This window comes from Stegodyphus dumicola, chromosome 4, assembly GCF_044657685.1.
Source record: "Stegodyphus dumicola isolate Sdum_Otavi_A_Nest chromosome 4, ASM4465768v1".
In the NCBI taxonomy this organism is placed as follows: Eukaryota; Metazoa; Arthropoda; class Arachnida; order Araneae; family Eresidae; genus Stegodyphus; species Stegodyphus dumicola.
In genome coordinates, this window is record NC_140771.1 from 45,509,137 (window position 1) to 45,528,434 (window position 19,298).

General features: G+C 30.7%; 2 protein-coding genes across 2 annotated transcripts in view; one reads left to right on the forward strand and one right to left on the reverse strand.

Moving 5' to 3' along the window:
- atms (RNA polymerase II-associated factor 1-like protein antimeros) overlaps positions 1–17,828 on the forward strand; it is a 46,206-nt gene extending 28,378 nt beyond the window's left edge. The window contains exons 9-13 of the mRNA XM_035359737.2: positions 8,919–9,035; positions 10,868–10,993; positions 11,087–11,192; positions 12,339–12,492; positions 17,518–17,828. Of these exons, the coding sequence (XP_035215628.1) occupies positions 8,919–9,035; positions 10,868–10,993; positions 11,087–11,192; positions 12,339–12,492; positions 17,518–17,759 (745 nt within the window). The 3' untranslated portion in view covers positions 17,760–17,828. The remainder of the gene's footprint in view (positions 1–8,918; positions 9,036–10,867; positions 10,994–11,086; positions 11,193–12,338; positions 12,493–17,517) is intronic.
- Positions 14,256–19,298, reverse strand: part of Tbce (Tubulin-binding cofactor E) — a 73,933-nt gene continuing 68,890 nt past the window's right edge. Inside the window, exon 15 of the mRNA XM_085814795.1 lies at positions 14,256–14,274. The gene's annotated coding sequence lies outside the window, so the exon portion shown is untranslated. The remainder of the gene's footprint in view (positions 14,275–19,298) is intronic.

A 19,298-nucleotide genomic window follows, 5' to 3' on the forward strand; every position in this document is an offset into this window, starting at 1 on the left:
TCGGGTATCGTCTGCGCATTCAATCGTCAGAATCCCTGCAAGGACAATATGAACCATCCTTTTTTGTAACAAGGTGCAAAGAGCTTGACCACTGGGAGTTTGATGGACGAATTATTCCATTTTCAAGCATAAATTTAAATTCCTCTTTAGCTATAGCTAAGCGTTTTGGATCGAGCTGTCATGCCTTTGAATAAATGGGTTGACCAACATTCATAATAAAATTTGTAACACCATGTTTAGGAAAAAGGTTAGGTTTAGAAACTACGGGATATTTCGACAGTAAATCGAAAATTTGTATGGATTTATTTAATGTGGTTACTGAGTTATCACTAAAAATAGCAGTTGTGTTACGCCATCAATTAATTTTTTCTTATTTATATTTGTGATTTATTTATATTTATAAAGTCAGCTACTAAAATACCTTTTGTGACATCACAATTATGAATGGAAACTGAAAATCATGATGTAATCCCAAATCAAGAGTTAGCATTTTTATGCCATAAGTGGAAATATCTGTGCCATTAGCTGCATACAGTTTGTATTCAGTTTTACATTTATTCTGTGAAGTAGCAGGAATTATGCTCACGTCAGCTCCGCTATCAATAAGAAAGTGCATATTTGATCTTCTGTCACGAACGAATAAACGAAATATGCGACAATCCTTCATATTTTCTGCAGAAGCATTTGCCTACTGCAGATTCGAGTTTTCCTGGGTTTGGGAATCGTTTTTTACCCAAGCACACGGAGGCCGGCATTTCTCTGGAATACATTTTGCTCCAAATCGAAAGTGATAGAAACAAAATTTACCAGTAGGGTCATATCATTTGCGAGATCGGCTTCGAGATCGTGAATGTGAATTATGTAAATCCGAGTCCCTGCGTCTTGAGCAAATGGGTATTTGATCAATTTTTTGTTCAAGAGAGGTAATTCTTTGCAACAAATCGTTTACGGGAATGGAAGTGACATTAGCACTAAATACTTCTGGTTTCTGATTCATATCACTAATTTTATCTGCCATAGATGCTAACTTGGTTACATCTTCATCACTAACTTATAATATATTTTTTATTCAGGTAGTTTCTCCAGTCATAATGTTTTGATTAGATTTTCAGACACATCTGTAGTAGCAATTGATCTCAACTTCTGCAAAAGTTGGCTTGGTTTCATGTCTCCAAGCTCGATACCAGTAATCAAACATTTAATCCGTACGTTTTTCACTTTCTTTGAATAAATGTAATAACCTAATTTTAGCATCCCAATATTTTGTGGCACTATCGTTCGTTACAATGTCCCAAATATTTTCGATGAACTTAGGTTCAAGCTGTGAAACTAAATAATTAAATTTCGTTTCTTCTGAAACGATGTTATTAATTTTGAATGGAGCTTCAACTTGAAAAAAAAAAAAAAAACATATTTCCGGTTTATCGGTCCAAAAAGGTATTTTTACACTCACCTTCTGAAGCTCCGGTGACTGCATCGTATCTTTCGCAACAGTTTCAGAAGAGTCATTTGTTGACATTTCGAAAATTAATCAGGGTCACCACGATGTAGCCTTGGCTACTAATGTTCAAAACTAAATTAGGATTAGGAACAGCATGAATTATAAACAAATAGCTAAGTTTATTGCTTTCTATTTTTCAGCTATTGAGATACGACGCTATTAGAATAGCAACGTTTGGAAACCAAGCAAGAATAAATGAGATTTAGTTGCCATTCAGCATAAAAGAAATATAAAAATGAATATTAACAAAATATTAAAGTTAATTTTATAAAATAATTAAACACTTGAACAAATATATAAAATAAAAAATAATTGTTTCTCATGCAATAACTGGGCCACTACAGTCTAACCATGTAATGTACATTGGGTGTGATGAGCGTAAATTAATTGTGGTACCACTTGAAAACACAATAATTTGCTACTTACATATATCTGATTAAAAAAGATATATTTTTGAATCTCGAAAGCTTACTGTTGTAACTATAGTAGGAGCTGTTCTCCTCAGTAACTTTCAAATTAAGCTTTTGCCAAACTAAGAAAACTTGCTATACAGTATTTACATACTAAATCAACATTCTCTTCAGAATCTTCTTCATCTGAATTATTAAGCAAGTTCTTATAAAAAGATACAAAAATTATGCATTGCAGCACAGTTAACAAAAGTGTTTTTCCAAACGCCCTTACTTCTGAATAATAGCTCTTTGGTTTGATTTATTTAATTACGGCAAAGCACACTAGGGCTATCTGCCTAAGGGGAGGGATGCCTTCATGGAGGACTTTCAAAGGGAAACTAGCTCTTATACACGTTACACATGGGGAAAACCACGAAAATGCCCATGCAGCCGTTGTTCAGTGACTTTACCGCTCGGCCGCTGGTGGGCCTTAATAGCTCTTTAAACTGCACTTTTGATTTACCTGCAACTGTAAAATTTATCCATTCTCTTTCATGCAGTAACCTCTCCATCCTTTTCGTGTGTAAAAATTCATTAGATGTAATGAACGAGCTTAAGATCTAATGAAGAAATGTATTTGACCAAGTTGTACTTAAATGGTCTTCTTTCAACCATTTTTAATGCGAACTTAGCTAACTCACCAAGTTCTGAATTGTCTTTTTTTTTTTTTTTTTTTTTTTTTTTTTTTTTTAAAGATCAGACACTCCACTTTTAGCTAAACTCACACCAGCAACAATACCCATATCTGTATCTGCAATATTACAATAAATAGTTTGATCCAAAATATCAATTTTTATCTTTTTTTTAGGAGTTTTCTCCTCTCACAATAAATCTCTTTTGACAAATTTTGGGAGAAGCTGATTTATCATAAAGCCATTCTATTAGTAATGTCAGTATAATCTGCTCATCAAGCAAGACTAAATACCCTGTTCATGTCTTTAAAAATATACTTAGATTCCAATCAGTAGCTCTATGTCCAACTCTAAAGGCACTGTGAATGCTATTTTTAATAGAATTGTTCTGAAATTGTTTCATATCCCCATGCCATGCTGCATACGACTTATTTGAAGAGAAAGCTACGCCAGAAAAAGTAGAAATATAGGAGAATGAGCATTTAATAGATAGATAATCTCGCAATTGCATGATTTTGCTTTTCGGGAAAAATCGAAAATATACCAGAATATGCTTGTGCATGATTTAAAAAGCTTATAAAAAGGAGGAAAACCTCTCAATTCAGTAGTTGCTTTATGAGTTTGTTTAGAAAACAGTTGTTGCTTACTGTAGCAAATTCGTGGTGAAATTGAATTAGCTTTCTCTATTTTGAATTAGTTCTGTTGAACATTTTTAGTAGTTTAAAAGATCTGACACCAACCTGGCAAATTATTTATTATATTTTCCTTTCATCACCACGTTTCTCAACACATGGCAACTTGAGTAATGACTCATGTAGTGATGCCTAAACAATTTTTTATGTATGTAATTGAATAATAAAGGAGTACTATAAAGGTAAAGAAACTCATTTTAGCATAAATTTGTACAATCAGTGATTTGGCTCCGTTGCTGCGTATTTGCTTGGCACATATCTCCAACCAAAACATTCCACATAGATACATTGTTGATCTGACGCCAACCTAGCGAATCATTATTTATTATACTTTCCTTTCATCATCGCATGCTTATCAAAATATGACAACTTGAGTAATGACTCATGTAGCAATACCTAAATACTTTTTTTATGTTAGTAATTGAATCAGGGTTCGTAGCGGTCCTTATAAGTGCTTATAAGTCCTTATATTTGGAAATAAAATATAAAGGCTCTTATAGGTGCTTACTTTTTCTTTAAAGCCCTTATTTTTTTGTTTTTAGTGCTTATTTTTTGCTTTTAGTGCTTTTTTTTAAATGAATGCGCAATTTTTCCCCGTACCAAAGCCGAAACTAAATAAACAACTTTTCTTCCTAATATGGAATGTCAGATTGTGAATCATACTCTGGGAAATAGGTTTTCCCCCTTTCTCTGCATTAACGTAACCTCTGGTATGCGCGGAGAGTACAGACAGGTGCCCGTCGTTCTGTTGGTCAAAGAATTGCGAAAGCAATAGAAAATTCCGGTACATTTGGCATTTGTTTCCTCCCATCCAAATACTACACACGTTTGAATTTCTATCAAGATCTTAATAATTTGCATTCTCATTCCGCTTGGTCAGTTCATATTCGTGTTTATTATGATATTATGATCGTTATGCTTCTATTATGAGCATATGTATGAATGTTTATTATAACATAGTTGCAGTAACAGCTGAAGTATAGTAAAAATGGTTGTGTTTTAAAGATTAGCTTTCTAATGAATAACATTTGAATGGCGTAAATAAAGGGAAAGTAATCGAATAGTCAAAATAATTTCTTTTTTTTTGGCCAATACGTTATACAGTACAAAGGTTGGGAGGTTCTCCCCTTTCTCCGCAAAATCTCGAATATTGAAACTGTTACAGTTCATTACAAAAAACAAGCAACGAACTTTTTTTTTTTTTTTTTGTCAGTCACTTTTCAATCTGGATTGAATAGGACTAAAAGTTTTGCGGTCTACCAACCCAAGCGAAGAAGGATTGTATTCCGGAAATTTAACGCAGTCTCTTGAAAATTAGAATGAAAAACACCCCAAGTCTCTTTCTTTTCCTTGATTTAGTTCTTTATTCTCCCAATATCGGCAGCTGTTGAATCCGATTGCGTAATAGCGGAATTATGGCGCACATATTGCGCAATAACGTTTGCGATATTTTGCAGAGATAATTAATTTTGATGTTCAGTCCGAGATTTGTTTATGAACACTTAAAAGAGTTTTACTGTGCTAAGCAGAATATTTTTCTGTTCCGTTGGTTTGTTTTTATATGATGCCCATATCGAAATGTCAAAAGCATTTATTTAGCGGAAAAATCTAAAGAACGGCTACAGTCTGCCCCCCCCCATCCTCTTTTTCAAGTTACGCCCGACTGTCCGAATATTCGCCAATTTTCAAATATGCGGGTAGTTAAGCTTTTACTGTTAAAGGATGACTGCATGAAGCAAATTTCTGTCCTCTGATTTCAGAAATGTTCCTCTTTTTTTGCTTAAATTACTTTGCTTGCAATATCTGTTAAGGAAAAACTGATATACGATGAAAATTTAGAAAATGTTCAGAATTTAGATTTAAATTAGTTAAATATCAATATGAGTGGAAAAATAAATTGCATTTATTATTAAGTTCCAAGTGAATAGAATAAATATGCCTTATTATTATTTATTTCCTCTATCCTCTATTTTGAACTGAAATTTCATCATTAAATCTTGTAATATAGTTTAGTTGTGCATAGTTTTTTTTTTTTTTTCTCTTATTGTAAACTAGTTCTGTAAATTGAACTGTTATTTAAAATTTTAAAAAAAGTAATTATTTTCCATGGTTGAGGTTCCCCTTTTCTCTGCCCATGCTTATTCTCTTGTCCCCCATGCTTATTCTCTCTTAATAAATACTGCATTTCTCATATTTTAAATTACGAGTCTAATTTTTGAAGTTATGCAGTTGTGTATAATGTAATTAGACAGGTGCTTATTTTTTTTCTTAAAATGTGCTTGAAAAGTGCTTATAGGTGCTTATTTTTTGAACTAAAATGTGGCTATGAACCCTGTGAATAATAAAGGAGTATGGTAAACTTTTATGTTATATTACGCTTGGCAATGATTATAAATTTAAGTTAAATGCGCTAAAAAATGTTGATGAGGAAAAATTTACCAAAAATTTCTTTCTCTATGCTAAAAATAGATTTTGGTGATGATATTCATAGACTCGAAGATTGCGTTTAGGGTATTTGAGTTGAGAATAACTGATTTGTTATTCACATAAACCCAGAACCAGCGCCAAGGCTCGTATGACCGCAACAAGTCGCAGAATTTAGGACCCACAGAGACTGCATCAGGCGATAAGATATCTAGCGCCAGCCCTCAATAAGGCTTAAGTATATGTGGGAATTTATTTATTCAGAACTGTGATAAGCCTTAAGCATGTGCAAGAAATAGACATATGTATAATAAGTAACAAAACTAATACAATTCAGGCTGAATTGCCTCGATGATAGATGCAAGATAAAATTTAACAGAACAACTTGTCGTTAGTCGCCAAGCTCATGATGCATAGCCAAATATGTATAGTGAAGGATAGCTAAATTTGATAATGATAGCTGCTAATTTTAAAGGTTTTTGGATATCTTAAAACAAAGGTGAAATTTTTCAATTAATGGATTTTGTAAAGAAATGTAGAGAAGTGGTAATAAATGAAGATGATATAAAAGAAGTTTTTTATTGTGATGATAATGCTTCTCAATCATCAATCAATTAACCCTTTCAGGACGGGTGTCCCATATACGCATTTCCTAAGAACGTCTGTTACAGCCGGGCATCCCATTCATGCATCGATAGAGACTGCATTCAGAGGACGGGTGATGCGTATACGCATTTTAAGCTAGAACGTTTTTTTGAAAGCCACTAGATGGCATTCTATGTCCATTACTTTTCAAATGAACACAGTTTTAGGTTCATGACCTTGAGTTTGATATATTCTGTCTGACTTTGGTATTTTACTCATCAACTGTTGCAAGGGTGGGGGGGAAGTGAAAGCGTAAACAGAGGTGGGCTCTTTAAATTGCCACATGCTAATATAAATATTCGCGTGTCTGATTTATATCCAATTCCTTTTTTAATTCTAATTTTTCCTCTACGGTCTTTTAGGATTACTAGACAGCCCAGTCAGTTTTGCATTGACTTCAGATATATTCCCGTTTTTTCTCTTTTTATTTCGGGAAGTCTCACCTCTAGTCTATTATGCCGCGAAGGCGCTATTTATCAGAGGAAGAATACCCTCATATGGTTAAGGAACCATTTACTAATGCAGATGAGAGTGATGATTCTTTTTCTAAAGATTTAAAAAGTGATACTTTTTCTGAGAGTTAGAAAGTGATACTTCTCCGTGCTTCGAGATTTACCACACTCAGTCTTCATTTTAAATTTTGTTACTTCATACTGTAAATAGTCTTTATTGTGTTGTTTTATTAATTTTAGACTGTATTGATGGATTTTATCAATTAAAACTTTGGAATAATTTGAATAGCGCTTCCGAAAATTATTTTACAAGATAAGGAAATTTTTAAGTATATTTTCATGTAAAATAAAAAAAAAAAAAATTATTAAGTGCTAATTTTAACATATATAAGAGCTCAAGTAATAATCTAAAATGATACCAAAAATTTCGAGGCTAGAAGTGAAACTTTTTTTTTTTCTGATTTTTTTTATAAAATTAGGCTTATCGATGCAAAACCTCCGTCCTGTACGGTGACTGCCTTTGATTCCCTTCCGTTCCACACGAGCGTCTTTAAAAAAAGTGTGCCGTTGCGAAAAGGTTAATGAATGGCGAAATCTGTCGTATGGTTCTAGATCCAGAAAATACTGCTACCGATAGTGAAGAAAGTGACAGAGAAGTTACTGAAAACGAGAAAATTTCGATTGACAAGTTAGTCGGAATTCTCGAAACAGCAGTTACAGGACTTCAGCAATGTAACTAAACAAGAGATTATATCTGTCTACAGAATTAAAGAGAATGTATTAGCACAAAAAAACGAAGCAACTTACAATGAAAGAAATGTTTAATAAGGTAAACAAATAAATATTAAGCTTTTTTTTTTTTTTTTTTTTTGTAAATTTTGATACCCTTTAGATCATAAATACTTCATTATTTCATATATTTAATTTTATAATTTCTACATGCCATCTTACTAGATATAAGCTGATGATTTAATATCCAGAAAATTGATGCATGTTTTAAGCATATTGTGAATTCAGTGCGTTTAATATCAGAAATGAGTGTTTTTTTTTTTTTTTTTTTTTTTTTTTTTTTTTTTTTTTTTTTTTAGTATGGATTTAAATCAAATCCTAAATACGACATTTTTATACATCCTAGGATCATAGCTTTAGCTTTATTGTTGCTGTCATCAGACATTTTCTGGAACAGAAGAGTAGCATCATTAAACATATTAAAAGAAACATGTGAACAAACAAGTTTCACATCCCACAGTAATTCTGTAGCTAACACTTTGTTCTTAGTTATGAATGACTTTAAATTTGATGATTCAGCAACTGGCTCATTATAGAAATGATTTTCTTATGCTTTAACACTGTTGACATGGCTTTTGATTGCTTTCTGTCCTATGCTACTAAGCATGATTTGAAAGGGGATCCAAATATGTATCTTGTCATATTAGGAACTCCTTCATTAAGTTATAACCATGGACTATGGCATTCTAATTCTATCTGCAGCCTTCCTCATTACCGTCAGAAGGCGTTCAGAGCAAGCAAGAAGGGTTGCCAAGCATTTCATTCCTTTCGAATGCCACTATGAATTTCAAATATTCCACATATATCTATAATTTTAAATTTCTAACATCACAAAATACTTTATAACTCTCATAAAATTTTCTCTGTTTGTAAAATCAGCTTTTTGCATCTTGTAAACAAGAGTGATAAAAAATATTATCAACTTGATAAAAAATATTATCAACTCTGTTTAATTAATGCATATGGTAAATATAAAATGCAATTAAAGCATTTAAAATGCAAATTTTAAATTTTAAAATGCAATTAAAGCATTTTATATTTAACGCAAGCATTTCCTTGCTTATATTTCTTTCATATTCAGCTACCTAAAATACCTTTTAAAATTTTGTTATAAATTTTTTTATTGTGTAATATCCTAAGCAAACTATTACATGCTTTATTGCACTTTATTTTTTAATTAAAAATAATATTCTTTTATTCAGCTTTGTACTATCTTTTAAAAATTTGTTTTAATTTTTTTTGTTTGAAATCATAGGTTTGAAACTAATATGCACTTTGATGTAGTGTTTTACTTTTTTAACTGAAAATTATATCATTCTTTTCTATGTAAGAGGTGTTATGGATGAAAGTGGTGAACAGTTTGTCGCTTATTTCTTGCCAACTGAAGAAACTATGAAAAAAAGGAAGCGAGATGCTGAGAATGGTGTTGAATATGAAGATGATGAAGAGTAAGTCAATTTTTTTAAAAGTATGTTGTTTAGGATAGTAATTTTGTTGCAAGGTTGCAAGTGGGTTTTTAAATATCTTTAAATTAAAAAACTAATAATGTATAATATTTTCTGTTTAATAGAATATTTAAATTTGGAAAACTCTTAGGCATTTTGTCCTTAGTGTTGTTGAAGAAAGTCAGATTATTTTTTGTAATCATTTAATCTATTCCATAATTAATTGTAGTACATTCTTTAAAAAAGAAAACTTATTTTATATATATATATCAAATTGAACTAAGCAATTGCTTACAAATTATGCGACTCGATAAAAACAAAATAATGGCATGTGCTGTATATATTTCCCGTGAGAAAATATTGTGATAGGCATGAAAGATTCACTGCTGGAAATGTAAATGCTCAGGATTTTAATTGAGTGATTTCTTTAAGTAGAATATAAAATAAAAGTGTAGTGGGATTATAACAGGCAATCTGGGAAACCATTCTGCGGATCATATGCTTACACCATCTTGCTAGAAGTCCTTGAAAAAGATACTCAGGATAGAAAAGTGATGGAAATACTTATTTGGAGAATTTTAAAATACTTGGTAATGGTAAATATGCTATCAGAAACAAAAAAGAAGAAGAAGATCTTGCATCTTTTGTGTCTCAAATTACATCATATCATAACTTTGGTGTTGAATTAGTTTTGGTGAGATCCATGTGTGTTGAATGTAAATCAAAGCAGTGTCTATATTTTTGTTTTCTTTTGTTAGTTTGACCACTTATAAATGCATCATGTCACTGAAAAGAATCTTCTGGGTAACTAGGATTTGCATTAGTTTTCTGTCGAACCAATGAAATTCAACCTTTTAGTAATGTCATTTAATTATGTATAACTTCTTAGAATGAAACTTTGGCTGGTGCTAATTTTCAAGGATATGTGTCGCTTTTCATTAGCATCAACATGGTGGTAACCTTCCACCGCTTTCTCAAATCAAACAATCCTGATTTATTCTTTGGATGTTGGATTACTTCAAATGATGAAACTATGAAACCAGTAATTATACTTATATCATCTTCATGGTTATTATCCCATCAATGAATAAAGTTACCAACACATAACTGCACTATTATCACCCCATACTGAATATTGGTATTTTGATCTGGGTTCAAATGCAGGTAAACAGGCCGACTGCTTAATTAATTGGTTTTTACATTTTTGCTGTATGTATTATGAATATCAACCTGTTTCCCATAGAAGATCCTCCACAAAAACATCTCGTCCCTTAGGCATATAGCCCTTGTGTGCTTTGCCATGGTCAAACCTAATCTACTCTGTTCATTCTTTTGAGAAAATTTATTTTAAAACACTTGTAATTTACTTGTTCTTAAAAACGCTGAACAAGATTCAAGACAACAGTAATGATAGTCATGCTGCCCAGCAAGTACACTTTCTGCACATTTCTCATGTCCAAAAGTTAGTTTTATTTGCTGTTTATGATTTCCAAAGTAGAAATATATTTTTGGCTGATTTTATGGAGGAAAATAATTTTACTTATGCCACAAGCTGAGTCATCATTTTGATTTTGAACACACTTTTTGTTTTCACATAGCTATTTTCTTAAACTTTATTATAGTTATTATTCTTTTATGGGTTGCATGTTTTACATATTGCTGTATTTTTATTACATATGATTATTTAATTTTCTCATGTGTAAAATTGGCAGATGCAGTATTATTTTACAATGCTTGTATGTAAAGATTATATTACAGATAAATCTAAACCTACTAATCGTACAAATTTTATTCAGAATTTAAGGCAGGGATATTAAAACTTTAATATTTTACAGGTATGAATATAAAATGGCACGTGAATATAACTGGAATGTTAAAAATAAAGCATCTAAAGGTTATGAAGAAAATTATTTCTTTGTGTTTCGAGATGGATGTGTCTATTACAATGAACTAGAAACTCGGTAAGTATTATGATGTATTATGTGTATAGATTATTATTACATTTATATGAAAATCATACTTTGTTCTGATGTGAAAACTTTCCATTTCTCTAGAGTGCGTTTGAGTAAGAGAAGGTTAAAACCTGGTGCCCAACCTAATTCAAACTCCAAACTTGTTGTTCGTCACAGACCTTTGAATGAAATGGAGTTCAAGACTCAGGTATTTTTTTAAATCAACACTGTCTTGTTTTCATAGCTAAACTTATTTATACCTTCAAATTGTTAAAATTTACCGGTGAAGGTGATCTTGTTCCTTTTTAATCTATATCTCATTATATTAATAATCTTCTAGAACAATAGTCTCAAACTGAAATTGCTTGTGGGCCGAATGCACAATCTGACAAAACGTGTATAAACAATAATAATAGTAAATGGAAAGGAAAAATTCAAGTTTATAGTATTTTCTAGCTGAAAACTAAAGCTTGGTACTTGCAAGACTTTTCTGTTGGTTACACTTTGTAATTCAAATGTATTGACAACTGTATATTAGATTTTCAGACAAATGTTTATTTCAGATAATTATAATATGTTTAATTAACTGCTAGAATAACTTACTTAGCCTAAAAAGAAACAAATTTTGGAACCTGCCCAATTTGACACTTGCTATTGTTTCGTTTCTTTTAAATTTTCTGGTCTTGGAGAAGAATAACTATAAACATTTTCATCATGTATAATAGATGTTATGAATAATAGAGAGACAATTGGATTTTTTTTAGACTTTTTGATTTTCAACTGTTTGAAAAACTATTCACATAAAAATGAACTTTCAAACAAAGCAATTTTTCTTATAGCAAAAGCTCTTAACTGAGGATATTTATCATTTGACAAGTATGAATAAAAAATTTGTCTTAACATTCTTTATCTTTACATATTAATTATAACTATGTAGAGTTTTTGAAAATGATAAAAATTACTTTAGTTACATATAAAATTTTACTTAAATATAATTTTTATGTATAATATTAACTGTGTTAAAGAAGTATTACAAAAAATATGAAAGATTAAATAAAAACATGTAACATAATAAATTTTTGTGATGTGAAATGCAGCAGTATTATTTTTATGAAAGCCAAATGTATATGTGACACCTTTTTCACTTAAATTTTCTTATGTTGGCAAGTGAGCATTCTTCTCCTTCCTTTTGCAACTTGACCTGCATTGAAATATGATAATAAAGCTGCAACCATCTGAAACCTTTATTTTTATATTTATATCTAAATGTATTTACATGAATGTACATGAGAGAAAATTAATTTAAAAAATTCTTCTTCGGCATCATTAAAACATATTTTAAATACTTTAATAGGAATTGCGAATGATGCAGTTAGATGCACCTCAGGAAGAAGAAGAGGAAGAGGAGGAGGAAGTGGCCCAGCCCAATGGCGAAAAAGAAAATGAGGCTGAGGAAGAAAATGAAGGCGATGAAGGTGGAGAAGAACAGGATCAGGAGGAGGAAAAAGGTAAGCTATGCTAATACTTCAATCCGAAAGATTTCAAAATAAAAAGGTATTCATAATTTACTAATAAATTAAGAATGAACTTACCATTATAATGTAAAAAAGGAGATAATTCTCACTGATATTCTCAGTAAACTAAAAAAGATTAATTTAGTATCAAGCATGGAAGAAATGGTTCATTGTAATGAATGTCCTAGAACAGCTTTTTAAAGGGGAGAGAAAAAAAAAAAAAACGAGAGAGAGAGAGAGAAAAGTACTGGAGTTATTTAATTATACAAGTATCAAGCTAAGAAAAATTGGCAATGTTCCATTGTATATAAAGATTAAGGTAGCTGACTACTGGAAACCAAACAAAAAAATTTAGAAATATAAAACAAACACAAAATGCATTAGTTTGTGGGTTTTTTTTTTTTTTTTTTTTTTTTGTTAGAATTAAATAAATTGCTACAAAATTTAATATGATGTACTCCAAATTTTAATTATCTTCTCGATATGAATTAAACTGTGCTTAATAAAACATTTTTGCGTTTGTGAAGAACATTACACATATACTAGTTACTCGAAATCACATCTTTTTCTATGAATTGAAATAGGTCTTGAATCTTACAAAGTTTGAACCTTAAGCTCAAAATGTCATTGTAAACCTTTATATATATACTTTAATCTTTAATAATGAGGTTTGTTTTATACATGCTTCTTTACGTTAAAGATTTCAAGTGTCATCTGATTGAAAGCAGAATTGAACTGACGGAAGAGAGAATGTATGTAAGATCTGTCCAAAAAGAAACTTAGCTTTTAATCAGACCTGTCTCCCTTAAAATATTATCCTCCTCTATTTATACACTACGTTTAATGTTTTTCCATTGTTGGAAATCATTTTGTAGGACTGCATGCGAGTCTTGCATTAAAGTTTCTTCGATTTCTGTTATTAAATTGTTGACTTTTTATTTCAACTTTGGGAGAAAAAAGTGTCCTTGGGCTGATCAAGAGAATACACAGGCTGTGGGATGGAAATCATTTTGTGTTTGTCTGTGAATAAAGATTAATGAGTGTGCAGGTACACTATCAAGGTGAAGTATCCAGGTCTTTTTTTCTCCAAATGTCAGGCCTCTTCTGTCAAACTGCTTCTCTTAAATGCCTCAAACATCCAAATAAAATTGTGTGCTGATATTTGACTTTAACAAGTGAAAATGAAACATGATCATTATTTAAATTGAATAATGTTGATCACTTTTCTTGACTGCACAAGGATTATTTATCATGAGTTTGTTAAATTAAAATTATACATTTAATCAACATTATACTTTTGATTGATTCTGATGTCTTTTTTTATCATGGTGATTATTGTTTTTACACACTGTGGTGATTGCTTTTTTGTTTTAATGTCATATCTGTAAACCTGTGTTTCATCACCTGTTGTGTTTTAGGAAGTTTTGATTTGCATTTGAATCATCTAACAGCTCCTGACTAGCTGCAGCATCATTCATTTTTTTGCATATCAGTCAGAGATGGTGCCCAGGTTTTGCTGCAGCTCAATTAATCTGTAGATTTTCAATAAAGATTCCATGATCATTTTAGTAATGTCTAGATATTCAGCAATCTCGTGGACAGTTAAACAATAATTTGCATGGATTCTTGCACACCCGTTCTTGATGTGAAGATTGCCTGTTGACGTGGAAGGGTGCTTGTTCCTTAGGTCTTCTTTGGTGGATTTTTGCCTGATTCGAGGTACCATTGAGACTGGCTAAAACAATCCTCTCGAGTCAATCAAGTTTGTTGCAATATCTGAAATGGTTTAATAAATGTTTTTGGTAATTTTACACAAAACTTCACTGAAGCTCATTGTTTTTCAAGATCTTTCATTTTCAAAATGTAAATAACTAAGAACAGAAAATATACATTTATTCGACAGCTCCTAAACAATGACAAAATGATGTGGTATTTTAGAGAAAAAAGCAGCAAGGTTTAATTTCAAGGTTAATGCTACACCACATCATTACAGCGAGATTCCCAAGTTGATGCATTAACACTCTAATTTCAAAGTTTGGTTTCTTTTTAAACAGGTTTATTATTGCCTGTGAGAAATGTATGAATTCTAAATGATAATGTCTATCATTATGTGATTTTATTTGGTATATTTAATAGTATACATCCATTTTAATACAAACATGTAATTAAAGTTACAATGTTGCCTATAGTGAAAATGGTTTCCCTGTGGAATGTAAATGAATTGCACATACAGATGATTGTGCCATAATTAGTCATTTTAAGAAGCAGATTTTTCTAGAGTAGTGTTGTAACATCAATCATTTTCAGCATTTTGATAAAATAGCTGGTGAATTCAAAAATGTTAATGAAAGGCATATAGTGATTTTATAATGGCAAGAAAAGTTCTACAGATGATATAAATATATTTTAAAGAGGATTGAAAATTCACTGAAGATATTTGCATTTTGGTCGATCTGCAGGTGAGAAAATTTTGATTCATGTAGCAGTATGTGTATCAGAATTGTTTTTGAGTCATTGAGCACATTGTTAAAATTTCTTACTTATTGGAGACTATTTGCCAGTGTATTTTGACGAAGAATCTTAGTAGTATTCCTGAGTTTTATCATCTTTTAACATAATTGTACTAATGTTGGACCAGTTAGGCCTTAGGTGTTGCCATAAATCTAATCAGTTTTGATAGACCTTTTCTGCTTTCACCATAAAAAGCTTTATCGATTCCTAGTAAGATTTTAACAGTGGCAACACTCTGTGCCACTGTTAACTGATTGAAGCCAGGAGCAATATATTTTTTAATTGTTATTTTTACCGTATACATATAGGTAAAATAATCATAAATAGACGATGAGAATTTATTAAGCATGTTTCTTTAATATGAAAATTGTCCTCTTTGTGACCAAAAATATAATGGTAGGATTGCAGCAGAGTCATGCTGGAGATGTTCTTTATACTTATGACATTATCCATCTTGAATTTTTTTGAAACCAAAACAGTGAATTAGGAGCATTAAATATTTTATTTCATTTGTTGGAGTTTATCCATCTTAAACAGCTAGAGATTCTGGGAAATAAACGATGGTACAATCTTGATGATAATTTGACTGTGCTTGAATCCTTAATAGTCATAAAATTTTCATAGGATTATTAAAATGCTTTCATATCCCATTTATTCATTTAACTGTCCTATAATTTTTGTATCTTTCCATGGATGAAATAAAATCTGCAGAGATGCAGGTTTATATCAACACAATAAAGTAACCCAGCATTGAAATAGGCATCTTAAGTTGTTGCAAAAGATAGCTTGCTGCATTATTTCTAGAAGGTGTTTTAGCTCTGCTAAAAGTTTTATTAACCCTTTGCGGCCTAAAAATTTCCTAATTTCCTTCTGTACGCACAGAAAAGTTGAATAAAAAACGATTTATATGTTACTCTGAACTATTTATTTATACTAGATGGCAACACAACACAAACCAGTCCATATATTTTAGCCATGTTTTGTTTTTAAAGACCCTAATTTTTAAAAGAAATCTTCCAGATGTTTTTTTTTTTTTTTTTTTTTTTTTTTTTTTTTTTTTTTTTTTTTTTTAGGGATATAAAAAGAATTGTTTGAAAAGAAATTTCCATGTTATTTTCTTGGCTGTGTGCTAATCTCCTTATTCTATAGTAGTTATAAATTTTTACCTTGAGATCTTGCCTAAAATTGAACAGCGAACTTCAGGTGTGCCCAGAATGGGCTCACTGAGGGACTAAAACTAAACCAACACCTGTATCTTTGCTTCTCTGCAGCTCTCCGGTCAGTTCATTGACTATAGAAAGGTGGATCCACATCTGCGATTCATTTCCTGTTTTTCTTTGGAGGTTTGGTTATCAAGTAATTTATCAGTTAGCTGTTTTTTTTTTTTTTTTTTTTTTTTTTTCTCTCTTTCGTTCAAAGAAGTTTTGTTATTGCTATGTTTCATAGTTTTCAATTGTAGATATTTATTTTATTTTATTTTAAAATTTCAAATTGTAGTGTAATATTAGTTTATTTTTAGGATTTTTAATTATTTTCCAAATAGATCAGAGAGGGTTGACCATTTCTGAATCACTGAAAGTGCTACACGAATTACTTTCAGATAGTGAATCTGATACGGATCCTGGTACATGTGCAAAGCATCCAATATTGGGTTGTGCTTTTTGAAAGGTGGTGTCACTTTCTTCAAAAAGTAACACTATGAAAAAAATAGACGAAAATGTAATTTTCATATACCCAAGTTACCCTAAAAAAGCTCTTCTTGGTTATATGATGATTACACGCGTATGAATGGAAAATTTATACGCATGTAATCATCAAATAGCCGAGAAGAGTTTTTTTAAGGTGGGTGTAGAGTAGCAAGCCTCACGGTGGCACACCCTGGGTAATGCTAAATCTGCTACGGTATTATGAATTTAGTGTTATTTAATCATAGGCAAAATCTCTTACTCTTTTACATGATTCCCAGCAGTGCTCGTTTCAGCACTCGTTTTAAAGCTCTAGTGATTCAGTGTGCCTGCTTCGGGCACCCCACAGAATTAAAATAAGTGCTATCTTCACAAAATTTTACCTGTATATGCCTCGAGGCCCATAGACTGTGCAATATTTTTTTTTTTTTTTTTTTTTTTTTTTTTTTTTTTTTTTGTCAAAATTCCAAATTTAAAAGGTAGCGTGCTGGAAAGAGTTAAGGGATCATCTTGAAAATAGTTATGCATGGATATTTTTTGATAGTAAAAAAAATCATATACTAAATCTAAAAATGTTTGGATCTTGCCCCATAATTAGATATGACTATTACATTTACTTGCAGTAAGGTTTCTGAGTAAATGTCTGGATGTTTAAATTTTGGACCAAGGAAGTATATTTTTCTAAAAATTAAGGATTTTAAAAAAGTTCAAATATTATAAGTTAAAATTTAATGTTCTCAAAAGTTCTAATAATTATTATTTTAAATTGAATTATATATTTTTATTTTGCTCAAAATATTAATTCAATTTATTTAATTTGCAGAATCCGCTTCAAGTGAAAGTGAAGCTGAAAAGAAAGACGATGATGAAAAAGAGGAAGAATCTGAAGCAGAGGCGGCATCAGAAGAGGAAGAAGAAAAGGAACAAGAAAATGACAGAGCAAGTAACAAATCGGCTTCTAGCTCTAAATCTTCATCTTCCTCTTCTAGTGAGAGCGAAGCTGAAGAGGCAGATGATCAGAAGAAAAGAGATGAGGAAGAAATCTTTGGAAGTGACAGTGATTAATATTGTAAATAAATGTTCATATAAGTAGGCTGTACATATTTTTATTGTAATAAATATTTTTTCCATGTTTTCCTTTTGCATGTATTTTCACATATTGTATTTCATAAACTGTGCATAAACATCTCATTTAAAAAAAAAAAAAAAAGTAATTCACCAAAAATAGTATGAAATGTATATGGATAAAAAAAGCCCAGATAGAATAAAAATTTCTTCATTACTAGTTGTTCATAAAGTAATGAACCTAGCCACATAAATGAAATTTTTATTAAAAAATAAGAGGAAATAAAACATGTTCAGGATTCCATATAATCCTGCCAAAAATTGAGAAGTCTTTAATTTTTAAAAGATATAATTTTATCAATGATTTGTACGGTATAGTTGAATTCAGTAATATTTATATTATATTAGTATTTATGAAAGTTAATGAGTTTCAGCTATTATGAATTTTTTATAATCTTTTAAAGAAATCCACTATTATATTTTCTAAATTATGTTATCAATGTCCTTTCTAGATCTTGAAATGTCTAACTTTTCATCAAAAATATTCATGAATTGATGGATTTAATTTAAATTTTATATATTGAGAGAGTGCTTAATAGAAAAAGCCAGATAAATATATGTAAAGACAAAGTATGGTTGTTAAAAGGAGACTTTTAAATTGTTATTTCTAAATCATGCTTTATCAAAATTTAGAAACTAAAGCACATATCTCTGATTAATTTTATTAATTTGTTTTACATTAATTGTTGAAGAAAATACTTTCTCATATACTAAACATCACTGCTATCACACTGTTCGATAAGGTGTTCAATGGTTAAAGTTATGAAATACAGCTAGTTTACCGTAAGATCTATTCATAGGTATTGAATAGGTTATCTTGTTGTCTTCCTCATTTGTAATGTTAATACAATCCAATTTCCCTTAGAAAGTTTTCCATGACAGCAACCTTAATTTGCTGTGCCTTGTTCAAATAATGTAATCCAATGTGGAAGGAAGTCGTGATATATTTCTCATATGTTACGTGGCTTTTTTCAAAAACTATAACTACAACTCAACAGTTTTTTCTTTCATCAAATTTACATTTTTTCACATGTGAAAAATAGATTTTGCAAAAATTTAGTTATTGAAAAGACTTAAATACAATAGCTATTTTTTTTTTATTTCAAAGTTTTTTGATCTCATTAAAACACCAGTAGTTTGATTCTCAGAAAATAGATCCCCCTCGCACTGCATTTTCCAATGGTTGAAGTAATTATTGCAAAATATGAGGATTATCAACCAAGCTATATCCACATTTTAAGTAACAGCATCGTGGAAGATAGAATCCAAGTGTTTCAGGTTCTTTTACAAACAGGCTCTCAAGATAATTTTTTAGGGTTCCTGTATTGAAAAAATGCAAGTCATCCCCACCTTATTTAGGATTTGAACTGAAACCTATAAACATAGTAACTATTCTGTGCTAAGCATCATTAAAAATCAAGATTGCCTGTTTGGTAACATTATATTCCTGCTTAAAGGTAAATATAAAGCAATAGAAGT